The sequence below is a fragment of the Syngnathus scovelli genome, chromosome 12 (assembly GCF_024217435.2).
Source record: "Syngnathus scovelli strain Florida chromosome 12, RoL_Ssco_1.2, whole genome shotgun sequence".
In the NCBI taxonomy this organism is placed as follows: Eukaryota; Metazoa; Chordata; class Actinopteri; order Syngnathiformes; family Syngnathidae; genus Syngnathus; species Syngnathus scovelli.
Window position 1 is genome coordinate 10,967,184 of NC_090858.1, and position 15,882 is coordinate 10,983,065.

The 15,882-nt window shown below is 46.3% G+C and overlaps 1 protein-coding gene across 1 annotated transcript in view; it reads left to right on the plus strand.

Moving 5' to 3' along the window:
* The window catches only part of chrm3a (cholinergic receptor, muscarinic 3a), a 48,740-nt gene extending 33,071 nt beyond the window's left edge, over positions 1-15,669 (plus strand). The window contains exon 6 of the mRNA XM_049736327.1: positions 12,055-15,669. Within this exon, the coding sequence (XP_049592284.1) occupies positions 12,071-13,975 (1,905 nt within the window). The 5' untranslated portion in view covers positions 12,055-12,070 and the 3' untranslated portion in view covers positions 13,976-15,669. The remainder of the gene's footprint in view (positions 1-12,054) is intronic.
* The last annotated feature ends 213 nt before the right edge of the window (positions 15,670-15,882 follow it).

Here is a 15,882-nt window from a genome sequence, read left to right on the forward strand (position 1 = left end):
TGTGGAATAACGTCACATGGACAAGTGGCTATGCGAACTCACGCATCTTTTAATCGCTCACATCCCGGATGTAGATTGCTCCTTAATTTCCTGGTTCAAACTCTTTCTGTGTTGACACGACTTTTATTGATCTCTGGTCTCTGTATAAAACCATAAATCTAAATCTGTCAAGTGCACATGGCTGGCCTTGAAAGGAGCCTCTCTCCTCCGTCCGTGCTCTCGGGTCTCGGGGATGAGCGTGCTACTCGTATTCGCTGTTTATCTCTAAGCTTGGGGCTAATACAATCGCTCTCAGCGCTGTTTAAATAGCCTGAAGGGCCTTCAAGAAGTTGACGTTCAAAAAGCCAGATAAGCCAGGGATGCGAGCATACTTCCTGTCATTCCAGTGAATACAATTAGATTTGACGTACAATTTTGCGTTGAAATGTACTTCATCTTGTTGAGCTTTGGTAAGGGGAGCCCCTGTTTGTCTGTGATTAAAGAGGAAGTCAACTCAAAAAATTTCTGTGTAATATGTTTTGTGCGGCCTAACTAGTTGAAACACAGTGTTCTGATGAATGCTTTGTTTGTGGATTATGAATTGAATAGGCAAAATTCACCCGTTTTTATCCATCTCAGTGGGTGGCCATTTTGCCACTTGCCGTCAACAGGAAATGACATCACAGTTGCCAGTCACAACCAATCACTGCTCGCCATTTTTTTTCCGACTGAGCCGTGATTGGTTGTAACCTAAGAACCAGCAACTGTGATGTAACTTTCAGTTGACCGAAAGTGGCAAAATGGCCGCCCGGCTGAATTCAGCTGCTTAACTCATAGTCCATATTCCAAAGCAATATTAACCTGAACGACGTGTTTGGATTCGTGGGGTCACACACAATATATAATGAAAACGTTACAGTTCCATTCCCTATTACTATCTTCTCCTAATAATTTAGCAAGCCATCATACAAATAATGTGACCAAATGAAGTGCAACATCATGACACTCATGAAAGCATTCTGAAGCAAAAAGAAATAAATATATATATATATATATATATATATATATATATATATATATATATATATATATATATATATATATATATATATATATATCATTGCAAGTTAATAACAATTACGTAATTTCATTTTCTTTTCTAAAAGTTTGGCAACACTTTGCGCCACCTGAAGTTGATCACACCAGAGGGAGAGCGTTCAGTTGAAGGTGCAATTTGGTTTCGCGAGAATGATTTCTATGGCTCGGCCGCCCACGTCGTCTCCTCGGATGTTGTAGCTTCCCACTCATATTAGCCACATACATGCATACATTATCAGCCGGCATTCTCATCACTCTCCATCCTGCTAATGTCGCTGTCACTTGCGGCGGATGGCGACTATTACGCGCCACAGATCATCAGTCAGTGGCCCACGTAAATACTGGCACTTTTATGATGCCGCAAATTAGCCCGCCGGTGATTTAGCTAGCGAGCGCCTCTCGTGTTTTGACATAGCCTTCAAGCGTGATCTGATGGATTGCTGTCCTGATATTTTCATATTTGTGTCTTCATGTTTTGTCTTCATCGCCCCCTGCTGGCCTGGATGTATTTTTTGCTTTCTTTCTTCCTTTCTTCCTTGGCTGCAGATCAATTACTTTATCATTCAAGCCCCATTAAACAGCCATCCCATCATATATTAAATATAATTGTCGGCTATAAACTTTGCGAGGCCACCGGAGAGCAAAGGCACCTGCTGAATACAGAGTCGAAAGAGGCCCGTCTCGCTAATTGTATAGGATATTTATGTGCGCATGTCTCCTAAGTGTCTTTTAATACCTGCGTGTTTAAATCTATAGTAATAACAGCGAGGGCAGGAAAATTACTTTTGCACATCATCATATTGCTCGTTATAGAAATAGCGCTTTAATGGGAAGTGTTAAAGGCTCCAACTTGTTTATCATATTTTGTTCTTTCTAGTCCTCCAGGCCCAAACATGTCTTGAGAAACAATTTTACAATTCAATATTGTTGTTGTTTACTCAAAAATAAAACATCACCTCAAGCAAGCTGTCTCAATAGAGCAGTTTGAATGTTGACTGGTTTCAGTATCAGCCAATTTATAGTGGAAGGTCAGAGCGGCCGCGAGTAATAATAGCACAGTACTAAGCGGGAATCAAGCCGCAGTGCACTGAAGATGCTGCGTTAGCAAGGACGCCGGGTATTGATCACGTAGAGGAGGAGTCATCATTTGAGCCCAAAGTCCTCTTGCTTTTAGCACTGAGTTTTTTTTTGAAATGTAAAGTTCCTTAAATAGAAGTTATTTATTTATTTATCCCTTTATTTATTTATTATTGCTTAATTAGTGTGCTGCATGGGATGTTCTTTAATTGCAACCACAGACTGTACTCAAAGTTAACTAATTAGTAAAATTCCTTTTTCAAAGTTAACAGTGACAACTCCACATGTTATATGCTAGTTTCATATTAATTACGTGTCTGTCTGTCGCATCTTGACAACTCCGTCAAATATTTCATTTAATGTTGCTTAGCCCACACTCTGCGTGTTGTTTAGATATATATTTTTCTTTTTGGAGCCTCCATAGCAGATTTAGCCTGCGGCGGCGGCGACATGGTATTCATGCTAGTTTTCACAGGATGAGCTTAGAGATAAGATGAGAGCCATGACTCCCCCTTGGGGAATTGGGGAATGGAATTTAAAAGCTATTTTAGGCGGCGGTGTCAGGTACAGTCACGTCACCTGGATTGACATTATTGAGGAAATGGGACGGAACCCCCACCAGTGCTAGATATGCATGAGGGGGGGCACCAAAGTGAGGCGTGAGGAACTCTTTGAGGTGCTGGAAGTCGATGTACAGTCAGATGTACATTTGCTGGGGAATGCTGGAATTCCCGATAATCGCTTTGTGTGAAGCCTCGCGTCTCGTTTCAAGAGGCCTCTCCTCATGCTCAAGCGTGTTTACTCTCCAGCGAGCATGCTCCCCCTCCACCCCCCCCAACCTCCCGCCTTCCCCTCGCCTCTCCGGCGTGCCTCCAATCGGCGCACGCTTCCTTTTAAGGAGTCATCGCCCGTTGCCCGTTACCGACACGTGTGTAGCATCTGCGCCGGCAGACGTGCATTCACCCAAAGGCCCCACAAAGGCTCAGGCGGAGGAATCAGCCCTCAAGGCAAAACAAAGCCTGGCCGGTTGGTATTTCAAAGTTTGAAATGAGCCGTCAGGCGGCCGACAGCGTTCCACCTTGACGTGTGACCGTAAAAGAAACTTGGGCCTAATTTATAATGCAGCCGCTTTTGGTTTTGAAGCGGACGCCAGGTATGCGCTGGCCTTTGTCCAACTGCAGATTTACTGTAAGAGGAAGAAAAAAAGATTGGAAGCAAAATCATCTTCAAGCGTTTTGCTTTGACATTGCCATTTTTCTTCCACACGCTGGATGTTTTTCTTCCTGTGACACACACACACGTGCGCACACACAAACGCACACACACACATGTCTCAATATAGTGGAGTGCCATGTCTAAAGAGTTCCAGCAGCTTGTTGCTCTGGCTGTCAGCAGCCGAGACCCACCGCAGAGGCGAGGATGTGTGTGAAGCTGCTCCAAACACATCGGCCACTCACATTTCTCTTCTCACCTGCAATTTGAAATCCAAATCACACCGGCAACAAGGACCAAGGAACACTCGAAGGTCCCATTTTCAAATGTTTGGTCACATGAGGTCAAAAAGCAAATGGTGTGACGAAGTTTAAAAAGCACTTGTGAGTATTTGAATTCTATTCTTGAAACCGCTTTTGGCGGGATTCCTTTGGCGGACATCCCTGCCACCCGACATAACCTCTCACTCTCATGAATATGATTATTATTCCAGTTCCCCGCATTGTTTGGGCAGCGCAGCCAGTCCCTGTCAAGCCGCCGTCTGTTCCTGGAGCGGTCGCTTGCCAGAGCGAGAAGCCGCTCTGCTCCGCTAAGCTGGATTGCAGCAGCGGCAAGTCACCTCAATAAAAGAGCAACTCCTGCTTGCCCGGGATCATAAAGGGGAATAAACAAGGTTAGGCGGAATAATTATGCTGAGCCGCTTCCTGGCATGACTTTGTCAGCCCAGCACACAAAGCAATCCCTTCGAGGTCACGTATTGCTCAGTCTGACTCCAAAAGCGTTGCCATACGTGACGTTGCGCTCCCGCTAGCAACATTTGACAAAAACCCGAGGTGAGCTGCGGTTTGTGCGCGGACCGAAATATCTGAAAACTTGCAAATGCGGTGTTAAATAAATGATGCGTTACGCAACGTTTCATGCACGCTTGCCGCGGGTTGGCGTGGAAACCAAATGTGTGAACTGAAAATAAATAAACTTCACTCTGCCATTTTGTTGATGGCCAAGTTCGGCTCACGACAACATGGAGGGGGGGCAATGCCAGCTCTGCTGAATTAGTTATTTTTCCAACAAATCTATCACTTTTTTTAGCCTGAAAATATATTAACTTTCCCTCATACAGTACATAATTATGCTTAACTCATTCACTGCCATTGACGGCTATAGACATCAAATATCAATTTTGACTGAGCTGGCCGTGTTATGAGGTGCAAAAACCGTCACGCTAAAATCTTGCTCTGTCATTCACGTTTGCAGTACTAGTGATCTTATTTATGATCTTATTATCAAAAGTAAATTAGGGAATATTGCACAACATTGCAAAGTGGCACACCTTAGCATAGCACGGAATATTCCTCCACTTGAACTTTTGGTTTTCCTCCAGTTTGACACCCCGCCCCCTCCCCGAGTTGTGCAATGTGTTTGTTGAATCCCCACAGAGTACTCTCCAAAACACGCTGCACTAAGAGCCTCCTTAACAGGCTACTGAGGCGAAGCCTGCCACTTTTCTGCTAGGGTGCGAGCCACGGACTCTCGTTTGCAGGTGCTAATTGCAAAGTGATTAATGGCTCCCATTCACAATTCGTGCCGTCACGACTCTTAACTCTCCCTTGAGGTACTAGACCAATAGATTCCAAACGGGAACACTTAGTCAATTTTATTTAGAATGCATCAATTCACGAAACAGAGAATGAATGCTTTAGCGTTGTGAGAAATTTTTGGTCTTGACCCCTCCCTCTTGCAGCGTGAAGGTGCAGCAGTGCACATAAAGGCACGGATGAGAGACTTTGACGTGGATGACTGGCCTGTGCAGTCCTGACCTCAACTTGATAGAACACCTTTGGGATAAGATGGAGAGCCAAGCCTTCTCGCCCAAAAACACAAATTCACTTCTGGGGAAATGGGCCAAACTTTCAATCAAGCCACGCTCAAAACCTTCCGGGAAGCCTTTCCGGAAGTAACTGCCTTATAGCGGATTTATTCTAATTAAGAGTCAAATTGCTCAATCAGGACTGACACAATCTGCAATTGAAAATGAAACAGACGAGATGGCTGTAACCAATCAGGCGGGCCACGGGGATTTGGCGCACAGACGGAACCTCTCAGCTTTTATTTTCACACGGACGTTGCAGGTCTGAGAAGGAAAATCCTCTCAAGCCGCAAATGTTATAATAGTTACAAGCGGGATTTAGTCAAAGATGAAAGCAACCGATAAGCTTTGCGCAGGCCGACGATTTAATCGTTCCCGCGTTGAGACAGCTCGAGGGATGGAGCAAGCAGATGGTTTCCCCTCCGGGCTTGTAATCAGCCCACTTGCGAAGTTCGGGTTAGCAGACCGGTATGTCAGCGTAGCTCTTGGTTTGTAGCCGTTGCTGAGCAGCAGAAGCTTCGCCTTCCAACGTCCTCACTTAAATCTTTCTCAATGAAAATGTGTCACCTTCAAGAGCCAACTCGGATTATCTGCGCTCAGCCGCAGCAAATCCATCTTCTTCCGTGTTGGCTGCTTCTTGTCAGCGGCGAGTAACTGACACGTGGCCTTGCGCTGTTGCGCAAGCCCTTGTCTCTGTGTGCGAAGGCTTTATTGCAATCTCTCGAGAGACGGAGTCCTGTGTAAACTTAGTTTTGCCATGCGATGTTACCACTTTGTCAAGATTGAATTTTTCGGGGCAGCGTTGAGGTCTACTGGAAGAGAGAAGCCACATGCTAACTTCCAACGCTACCGCTATAGCTTTTCACATCTTGTGATAGCATTAAGCTCGCACCTTTCCTTTAGAAAAAAAAAACCATTTAGTTGAAACTTTAAATAACAAATGTTGAATTCTCTTGTGTTTCATGTGTCAGTTTGACAGACAACCTCAACGACAAACATCTTTCAGTTTTTAGTCAGATACGATAATTGTTTGTACTTTACAGAATAAATCAACAATCCACTTGTTTGTTTCACCAAAGCTTGTCGGTGCATGTGTCGCTGCAATGAGATTGGTCAAAAACGTAAGTTGGCCTCTGGTATTTACACTCAGCAATCCTTCCTCGGCAGTCTTGACAATAAAGCGACGTTTCGAGACATTTATGAGGCCGCAAATGTCTCGGTCGAGCGGTTCCGATGCCCTGCTGGATGTCACAGATGGTGAGTTTGCAGCAACAAGCTTTCACCTCCTCTATATTTACTATCCTCCTGAGGTTGATTTCAAAGTGCTCAAAAAGGAGCTTGATGTAGAAGTTGAAGACGCTCCCATCCTTTGTATAATCTTGCATTAGCGCTCGACGCGTCTGCATGGAGGCCAATCAGCCACGCGGTCACGCTACGGTGAAAGTGAATCAATTTATCTTTGAAATATTCATCTCATTAGTGGAGCTGTGATGCTCAAGCGCACATTTAACGCTCATTTCTCGCTGCTTATGTTGCTGATAAATCGTTAGATGGATCTCTTATTGCGCTCAAATATAGTACATGGACTTACATATTTACATTTAATTTCCCTTTCATTTACATAGCGTAGTGATGCGTTGCTGGGCCAAGCATTTTCTTCCAAGGAGATTTTTGATGATTTTCTTCTGTTTAATCAAATAAATATGAATTCACATACCGTATTTTCCGCACTATAAGGCGCACCTAAAATCCTCAAATTTTCTCAAAAGCCGACAGTGTGCCTTATAATCAGGTGCGCCTTATATATGGACCAATATTGAGCCACTACAGCAGGCGTGTTCAAAGTCCGGCCCGCGGGCCAAATGTATATATCTTAGATATGGACAAAGTTTTAAAATGGGCCATTAGTTGAAGGTGCGCCTTATTATCAGGTGCGCCTTATATATGGACCAATATTGAGCTACTACAGCAGGCGTGTTCAAAGTTCGGCCCGCGGGCCAAATGTATATATCTTAGATATGGACAAAGTTTTAAAATGGGCCATTCGTTGAAGGTGCGCCTTATAATCCGGTGCGCCTTATATATGGACAAAGTTTTAAAATGGGCCATTCATGACGGTGCGCCTTATAATCCGGTGCGCCTTATAGTGCGGAAAATACGGTACTTAAATTTATACTTGAAGTGCATTTCACAGGATAACAAATGACACCACATTAAACATCACAACTTGCTTCGAATCCCTTTTTTTTTTTTGCGGGATGGGTGGCTCAATTTAATGCAAATGCCAAATTTGTTGCCATGACAACTGGGACAGTACCCAGGCTAGCATCGAAGGAAACGGCTACTCAGCATTGTCAACCTATAAGCCTTGTCGCATTTCAGTGTTTAGAAACTTTTCGCAACTATTTTGCGGTGCTTTGAAAACCTTTGGGCAATCTGAGACCCCCCCCCCCCCCCCCACACACACACACACACCTCCCCCCCAAAAAAGCATGACAAGTTCAGTCTTCCTTTCTGGGACTGCCAATGACTCACGCTGGCCTCCACGACCTTATCGCTATACGTTGCTAGCATAGCTAGATTAGCAAGGATGCAGTGAATAAATCCTTTTTAGCCCAATGAAGTGAAAGAGGCTAATTTCCCCGGTCCACCTGAAGATCTGTCACAGGAAAGTGGTTTGGAATCGCTGTACGAGGTTGCCATGGTGTGAGCATACACAAATGGGTGTCTTGTCAACAAATGATGAATTAAAGCGCACTTCCTGTTCTGCGCTCACTCGGCCATAATTTGCATCCTGTATGGCGGCAGTTCCGTACGGTTAACTCTGAATTAGCTTATGTAACGCGTACCACTTTAGAATGAACTTTTGAGATTTATTAACGAGTCTTCGGCCATTTAAGTGGATATTTTCAAGCCAGCAGCAAAAGTATGAAGTCTTTAAGAGCATTTTTTCCCTTTAAAAAAAAAAAGAACTTGGCATCATATGACTTCATCACTGTTGATAGATTAGCGATGCTGAAAATAGAAACCTGCAGCCAAACGCCCACTCGGTGACCTCGCTCGCTCGGATCGGTCCGACAAATGTCAGCAAAGGCGCTGGTGTTGCATCACCATTAAATGAGTATCGATTTTGCCTCGTGTACCTGAATGTCCGGCTTACCATGGTCAAGCGTGGACTTGGAGTCTTGTTTGAACAGCATGGCCGTGCATTGGCTTGGCTCTGTCAGGAATGAGTTGAGCCAGGGCGACCAAATGCAGCTTGAACCAGGATTTATTGCAGGGAAAAGGAGTTGGAAGGGAGGCAGGTGGGGAACGAACGACACAGACGGGAGGAAGGCTCACGGCCAGCAAAACAGACAGACTGACCGACATGAAGTCCCCTTGGACAAGATTAAAATTCTGACCGTGAGCCTTCAGACAGACCGAGGGAAAACCAGATGACACGAACAGGAACACTGGGCACGAACAGCAATGGACACAACAGTAGACACCGACATGGAGAAACACACGGGCAGGGCTTAAATACACAGGGTAACAAGAGGAAGCAGGTGACAAACATTACGGTAACGAAAGGGGTGTGGCTGAGCGAAGTGGCACGGGCGTGACAGTACCCCCCCCACAAGGGACGGCTCCCGACGTCCCAAAAAAGAAAAAAAAAATCCAAGACTGTCCAACATGGGCCGGGAGGAAATGGGGAGGTGGCCGCACGTCACACACCGCCGAAGGCCGACTGGGTGACGGCCGCTGGATCCACGCCGCCGGAACTGGTGGCGGCCGCAGCATCCGCGCCGTCGGGACTCGATCGGGGGGCGGCCGCGTGGCATGCGCCGTTGAAGGCCGACGGTGACAGCCGCTGGATCCGCGCCGCCGGAACAAGTGGCGGCCGCTGGATCCGCGCCGTCGGATCTGTTTTGGGGGGGGGGGGGGGGGGGCAACCGTGCATCTTGCGTCGCTTGAACTCATCTCCTTGGCGACCATGCAGCAGTTGCGGGAGCCGGCAAAGGGTTGGTCCAAGCGCTGGTCGCTGTGATGGTCGGTGTCTTCTGTCAGGAATGAGTTGAGCCAGGGCGACCAAATGCAGCTTGAACCAGGATTTATTGCAGGGAAAAGGAGTTGGAAGGGAGGCAGGTGGGGAACGAACGACACAGACGGGAGGAAGGCTCACGGCCAGCAAAACAGACAGACTGACCGACATGAAGTCCCCTTGGACAAGATTAAAATTCTGACCGTGAGCCTTCAGACAGACCGAGGGAAAACCAGATGACACGAACAGGAACACTGGGCACGAACAGCAATGGACACAACAGTAGACACCGACATGGAGAAACACACGGGCAGGGCTTAAATACACAGGGTAACAAGAGGAAGCAGGTGACAAACATTACGGTAACGAAAGGGGTGTGGCTGAGCGAAGTGGCACGGGCGTGACAGTCTCTGGGGATATTTACACTATACGAAGGATGTGTGTGTGTGTGTGTTTGTAGGGAAAAAAAAGATTGCTCACAAAGACATTACATTAGTCAGCAGATGTGTTTGTCCATCAGAAAATCAAACATTGAGACAGTGATGAATCATTGTTAATTCTCGCACCGAAATAAATGGTAAGATGATACATAAATGTCTCGTTTGCAAATGAAGCACGAATAAAAGTAGCGCTATCAAAAGTGTCAAATGAATAAGACATTTGACAGAAAAGTTTCCACAGCCCTTTCAGAACATTTTAGGAATATTTTTCTACTTTTTAACAAGGTCCGCATTGCCTCCAAAATCCATATTTTAAATTACAGAATGATCGAATGAAGAGATATTTCCCTTACATCCTCCTTTCCCATCTCCATCTCATCTCTGCTAATTCAAAGTATTCAGACATTTCTGCAAGAAATATTTTGCCACGTTCTCCAAATCCTCCCTTACGTAAGTCACAATTCCAAACTCAGATGACTTGAAAATAACCAACAACAAGTCCGTCTTGTTCTCCAAATCGAAATAATCCACAGCAGGACTTTGTGCAATTACCGCAGTCGGATTGCTGAATCTTAAAATGTGACAAACAGTTGCTAGTCGTCATTTTCTTAGCATCGCCTCCGAATTAAACCGTGAGAACGTAAAAACATAAAGAGATACGTCGTTTAATGTTTCTCTAACGGCAAGCAATCCCTCTTGTGATTTTACCTCCAGATGGGAACCTGTTTCCTATTTGTCTTCTTTTCCCACATCTTCTGCGTCCGCCAGACTTCCTCCAAGAGGCAGCTCAGGGTAGCAAGTCGGCAAAGCTCCCATCTTCACACCGACACAATCCAATTAAAAACATGGTTAACATGCACGTTAAGTGCGCGTTAGTGTCAAACAGGCAGACTGGAATGTGCTTTGTTTCATGCTTTCTTTTGAGTCCTTTTCAAATTAGTTTCTTGATGCCTTTTAGTCTCGCTATATAATAAATATGTGAGTCTAAGGGAGCTCTAAACAAGAAGTCAGCACCACCCTGAAAGCTTCTTCTTTGGGCTATTTGGGTTCTTTACCTGCTCGGTGGGAGCGCTCTGAGCTCCAAATGCCTTTTCCCAGTGGGGTAATATGCCCTGTGTGTGTGTGTGTGTGTGTGTGTGTGTGTGTGTGTGTGTGTGTGTGTGTGTGTGTGTGTGTGTGTGCGTGTGCGTGTGTGTGTGTGTGTGTGTGTGTGTGTGTGCGTGCGTGCGTGCGTGTGTGTGTGCGCGCGTGTGCGTGTGTGTGTGTGTGCGCGCGTGCGTGCGTGCATGTGTGTGTGCGCGCACAACTGGTATATGTGACTGATAGTGCTATTGTGATGTGCGGTTTTTTTTGGGTATAATTTGTTTTTGTGTATAGAGCTTGCATGGCTGGATTCCGTCTCGTCTTTGTCACCAAGGCTGCCTGTCATATTATTCACAATTGATAAACATTTTCAGGTTTCCGACTAATATGTGATGAATAAGGATGCATGTTTGCTTTGCTTGAACAAAGCGACGTGAGATCAGCTCTCAGTACACCTGCTGGGCAGCTCATGCGATAAACACCAAACAAAACTGCCATCAAATGTTTTGCTTTTGAATGCAAAAAGTAATTACAAGACGACTCTCCTTATCTATCATCCAATTATTCAGAAATGGCTTTGACAGAAAAAGCAAGATCTTGTTTTGCTTGTTTGGCTCGGGCTTCCTTAAGTGACCCTACAACTAAATTGCAAACGCCACTTGTGAGCCATTAGTAGTCAAGGCTTTCATTGGGTGCCTTTTAGTGCCCGCATAGCACGCCTCTGTCTCAGAATCAAACAAACACGGACGGATAAGATTCATATCGACTCTTCTTAAGTGAATCGACGTAGACACAAGCTGAGCTATACTTTGGCAAAATGGAGGGGCGGGCAGACGGTCGGATAGATGGACAGATAGAAGAAGCTCAGTGATTCTTAAAGTATAACTAGGGTACCACCACTGGTATGCAGGCTCCCTCTAGTGGTATGCAAAAGACTCACTGCCCGAGTACGATTAAATTGTATTTAACTTCTAAGGTAAATGCATTTAATTGTAATCTTTAAAAATGTTTATCTTTAGACATTTATTGAAGTATTTTATTTTACTTTATAGTGCAAGACATTGTTTTATTATTTCCCTATCTTGTGTCGGTGTTAATGCTCCAACTGCGCATAATGTTATAATGGCTCATAATGCTAATAAATCAAATTAATTTTAAAGAATAAAAGCTCTGTTTCACTCTTTATTTCATATGGATGATGAAATAAACCGTGTTAAGATGTAATCATGTTCTTTGTATAAGATGTTTCTTACATCTGTGTTTTTGTTTATCAGAACATGCCAGGACACAATGACCTCCAACAGCACAGACTCTTCCGGTCTCTTCCTGATTCCCGACACCTTCCCCGCAGCCGGTTTGTCCCAGCAGTCCAACTCCTTCCATCAAGCGGGAACGGGACCCTGGTTGGTGTTTCACGTCACCACCCCAGGTGGCAATTCCTCTGCCGTGTTAAACTCCAGTCAATCACAAGATGGCAACGGGACATTGGCCCTGGATCCCCTGGGCGGGCACACGGTGTGGCAGGTGGTCCTCATCGTCCTGCTGACTGGAATGCTCTCGCTGGTCACCGTCATTGGAAACATCCTGGTGGTGGTGTCCTTCAAGGTCAACCGCCAACTGAAGACGGTCAATAACTACTTCCTGCTGAGCTTGGCGGTGGCTGACCTTATCATCGGGGTCATCTCCATGAACCTCTACACGGCCTATCTCGTGATGGATTACTGGGCTCTGGGGAACTGGGCTTGTGACCTGTGGTTGGCTATTGACTACGTGGCCAGCAACGCTTCAGTTATGAACCTGCTGGTCATCAGCTTCGACCGCTACTTTTCAGTGACCAGGCCTCTGACTTACCGGGCCAAACGGACAACAAAGCGGGCCGGGGTCATGATCGGCTTGGCCTGGTTCGTTTCTCTGGTTTTGTGGGCCCCGGCCATCCTTCTGTGGCAGTACTTTGAGGGTCAAAGGACGGTGCCTCCCAATAAGTGCTACATTCAGTTCCTCCAGCAGCCCATCATCACCTTCTGTACGGCCATGGCGGCTTTCTACCTGCCCGTGACCATCATGAGTGTGCTCTACTGGCGGATTTACAAGGAGACGGAGAACCGCTCCAAAGAGTTAGCCGGGCTGCAGGGTTCGGGGGCCCGCGGCGGAGGCGGCAGCGGGATAGCGGCAAGAAATGGCAACGCCACGGTGGACAGAGCCCGTTTTGTGCGTCAAACCGGGAGCTCCAGAAGTTGCAACAGCTACGAGCTGACAAGGTTGTCGCAAAGGAAGAACGCCTGCCGGGAGTTGGTTAGCCGCCTGCACTGCTGGCCCGGGGTCCGATCCTGGAGACCCGGCAGCATCCGGCAAGGGGAGAGGGACCCGGACCAGAGCAGCACAGACAGCTGGAACAACAATGACAACGCTGTCTCGCTGGACCAGTCGGGCTCGTCGGATGACGAAGACTGCGGCGGGAGAGACGGCCACACCATTTTCTCCATCGTCCTCAGCCTGCCCGGCATAAAAGCGGCTGTGAACTCCCAGCTCACCTCCTGCGAGGACTTGGAGGAAGCCTCGGAACAGGACCCGCTAAGGGGGGCGGAGTTCAACAGACGCGGCCTTGCTGCCGGTGCGGCCGGCAGTCCCGACAGAACCGATCGCTCCGAAGCGAGCTACCACCAACGCTTCTGTTCACGCAGCAACGCGTCGGCACCGACCGAGCGGGCCGCCTCCGACTCGGGTTGCCCGGACGACGCGGCGGCAGCGGCCCCCGACTCCCGCACCACCGGCACCAAATCCGTTCCCATGTCCATCAAAGAGGCGGCAATGGCCAAGCGCTTTGCGGCCCGAGCTCGGACTCAGATCTCCAAGAGAAAGCGAATGTCCATAGTGAAGGAGAAGAAGGCCGCTCAGACGCTCAGCGCCATTCTCTTTGCCTTCATCATCACGTGGACGCCGTACAACATCATGGTCCTGATCAACGCCTTCAGCAAAGCGTCCATTCCTAACACGCTGTGGGCGGTGGGCTACTGGCTCTGCTATGTCAACAGCACCGTCAACCCCATGTGCTACGCGCTGTGCAACAAGACCTTCCGGACCACCTTTAAGATGATCCTGCTGTGCCGCTGGGACCGGAAGAAGCGCCGGAAGCTGCAGTTCCAGCAGAGGCCGTCTGTGGTCTTCCACAGGAGGATTCCCAGAGAGTCCACGTAGGGGAGGGGCGAGCGGCTTGAAGATGGAATGAAAACCAAGAAGCGTCCACGGGGTTCTTTTGGGAGTTTGTCTTAGGCACTCACGCCTGAGCGCTCATTTGCGCCGGTTTCCATGTTTGTGTGCTCGTCGTGTCCGTGTGCATGCAAGGAGGGCGGGGTTAGGTCGGATCCACAAACCAGAGACGTCTATCCAGTCTCGAAGAACTCGACCGTGAAGGAAACATGCAAAGGGCTTGAAACAGAACAGAACGTCTTTCGTTGAGGGCTGGAATATTAAAAGTGCAATTGAGGCAAGGGGAAAAGGAAAAAGCTTTGTCACACGGTTCTCACGGAGTTGTTGATTCTTGTCATTTTCTCTTTGTCCTTTGCTAGATCAGTAACGTGCGGATGGACTCGAGTGTTTTTGCCTTTGTAACCAAATGGAACTTGGCATCTGTAATTTGTCAACAAAAGCTAACTTTTGACCGCCATGGTTTTTTTTCATTCCCTTTCTTGTTTTGCTTTCCTAGATAGATTGTGCTAAGTGGGATCGAAAACATTCTTCAGAGGTGTCCGACAAATCTTTTTATTTTTGTTCTCCTCATCTTGAGCCAGTCTGAAAATGACTTTTACAAATCGTCTGTATGGCGCCACAGTTGGTGAACCGCAGTTGTGTTCAATGTGATTGTTGTGCTTTTGAAAACAATGGCGATGACGAGTACATACGGTTGTCTTGACGTCATTGTGCTAATGATGATGCTATTCTGTTGGTGTACCTTTGCAGCTCTCTCACACACACAAAGATGTCGATTTTCTCGGACACAGCCTTCTGTGAACTTTCTACTGTAATGCTTTTGTCAGGTTATCTTTATGCTTATTTGTGGAGCCAGGGTGACCTCTAGTGGCGTGAGGGGGACGAACACGCTCACTGTCAATTCCATTTCTGGTGCAGTTTCATTCACAACCCCAGTTGACTTTAAGAAGACACATTTGAATTTAAAAAAAAAAAGGGAAACGTTTATTCAGATCATTTATGTAACTGATTAAAATTCACCACGCCCATTTGATGGTACCATGTATACAGTTTATTCAATATCTATGAGGTTATTTATTTTAATCCAGGTGATGAGAAAGTCTTGAAATCTATTTTGGTTTGATGGTGTATAAAGTGTGAACAGAATTGATTTTAGATGTTTAGTATTCTTGCAGAATAGGCCTTAAATAGCACAGCTCCAAAATGAATTGTGGAGGACTGGATGCGCTGACCATTTCACACAAATTGCAATTATCGGTCGATCCAGCCATCCGATTTCTAAAGCGTCAAGGTCGCAGGTGAGCTGGCTCTTATCCCAGCAAACTTTGGGCACAATTGGGCAGCATACAAAGGGAGCGTGACATCATGATTGGCAGCTGCCCTGTTGGATCTTTATTTTTATGTACAGCGTAAGCTTGCAGCGCCCGAATGTGTCACAAGGAATATTGTACAGCTGCCATTCAACTTTAATGTACTGTATACAACAACAAAAAAGGTTGTTCTTTCAACACTTGGTATTTGATATGCATCTAACACAAGACTTTGTACATCGGTGGGGAACGTTTGTTCTCAAATATCGGGAATGTAAACATGGTAAACGCAATTGTCTTTTTGTTACATTTCCAGTATGCCAATCATATGTTTGAAGTCAATAAACAGTTCCAAATGTTTGTGCCACAAAATATGTGCCAGTTATTTTAGTGTATTGTTTTTCAAACTATGGAGCGGCGCACTGGCTCCCTCTAGTGGTATATTTGAATTCGATGTTCAAACGGAGCATACATTTCAAATCCGTACAGTTGTTTTGATTTAACTTACTTAACTTGCTTATTGCAGTCCCGAATAAATATATATATATGCGTTTTGTGGCCTTTGTGCGAGGTCTGTGAGATTTT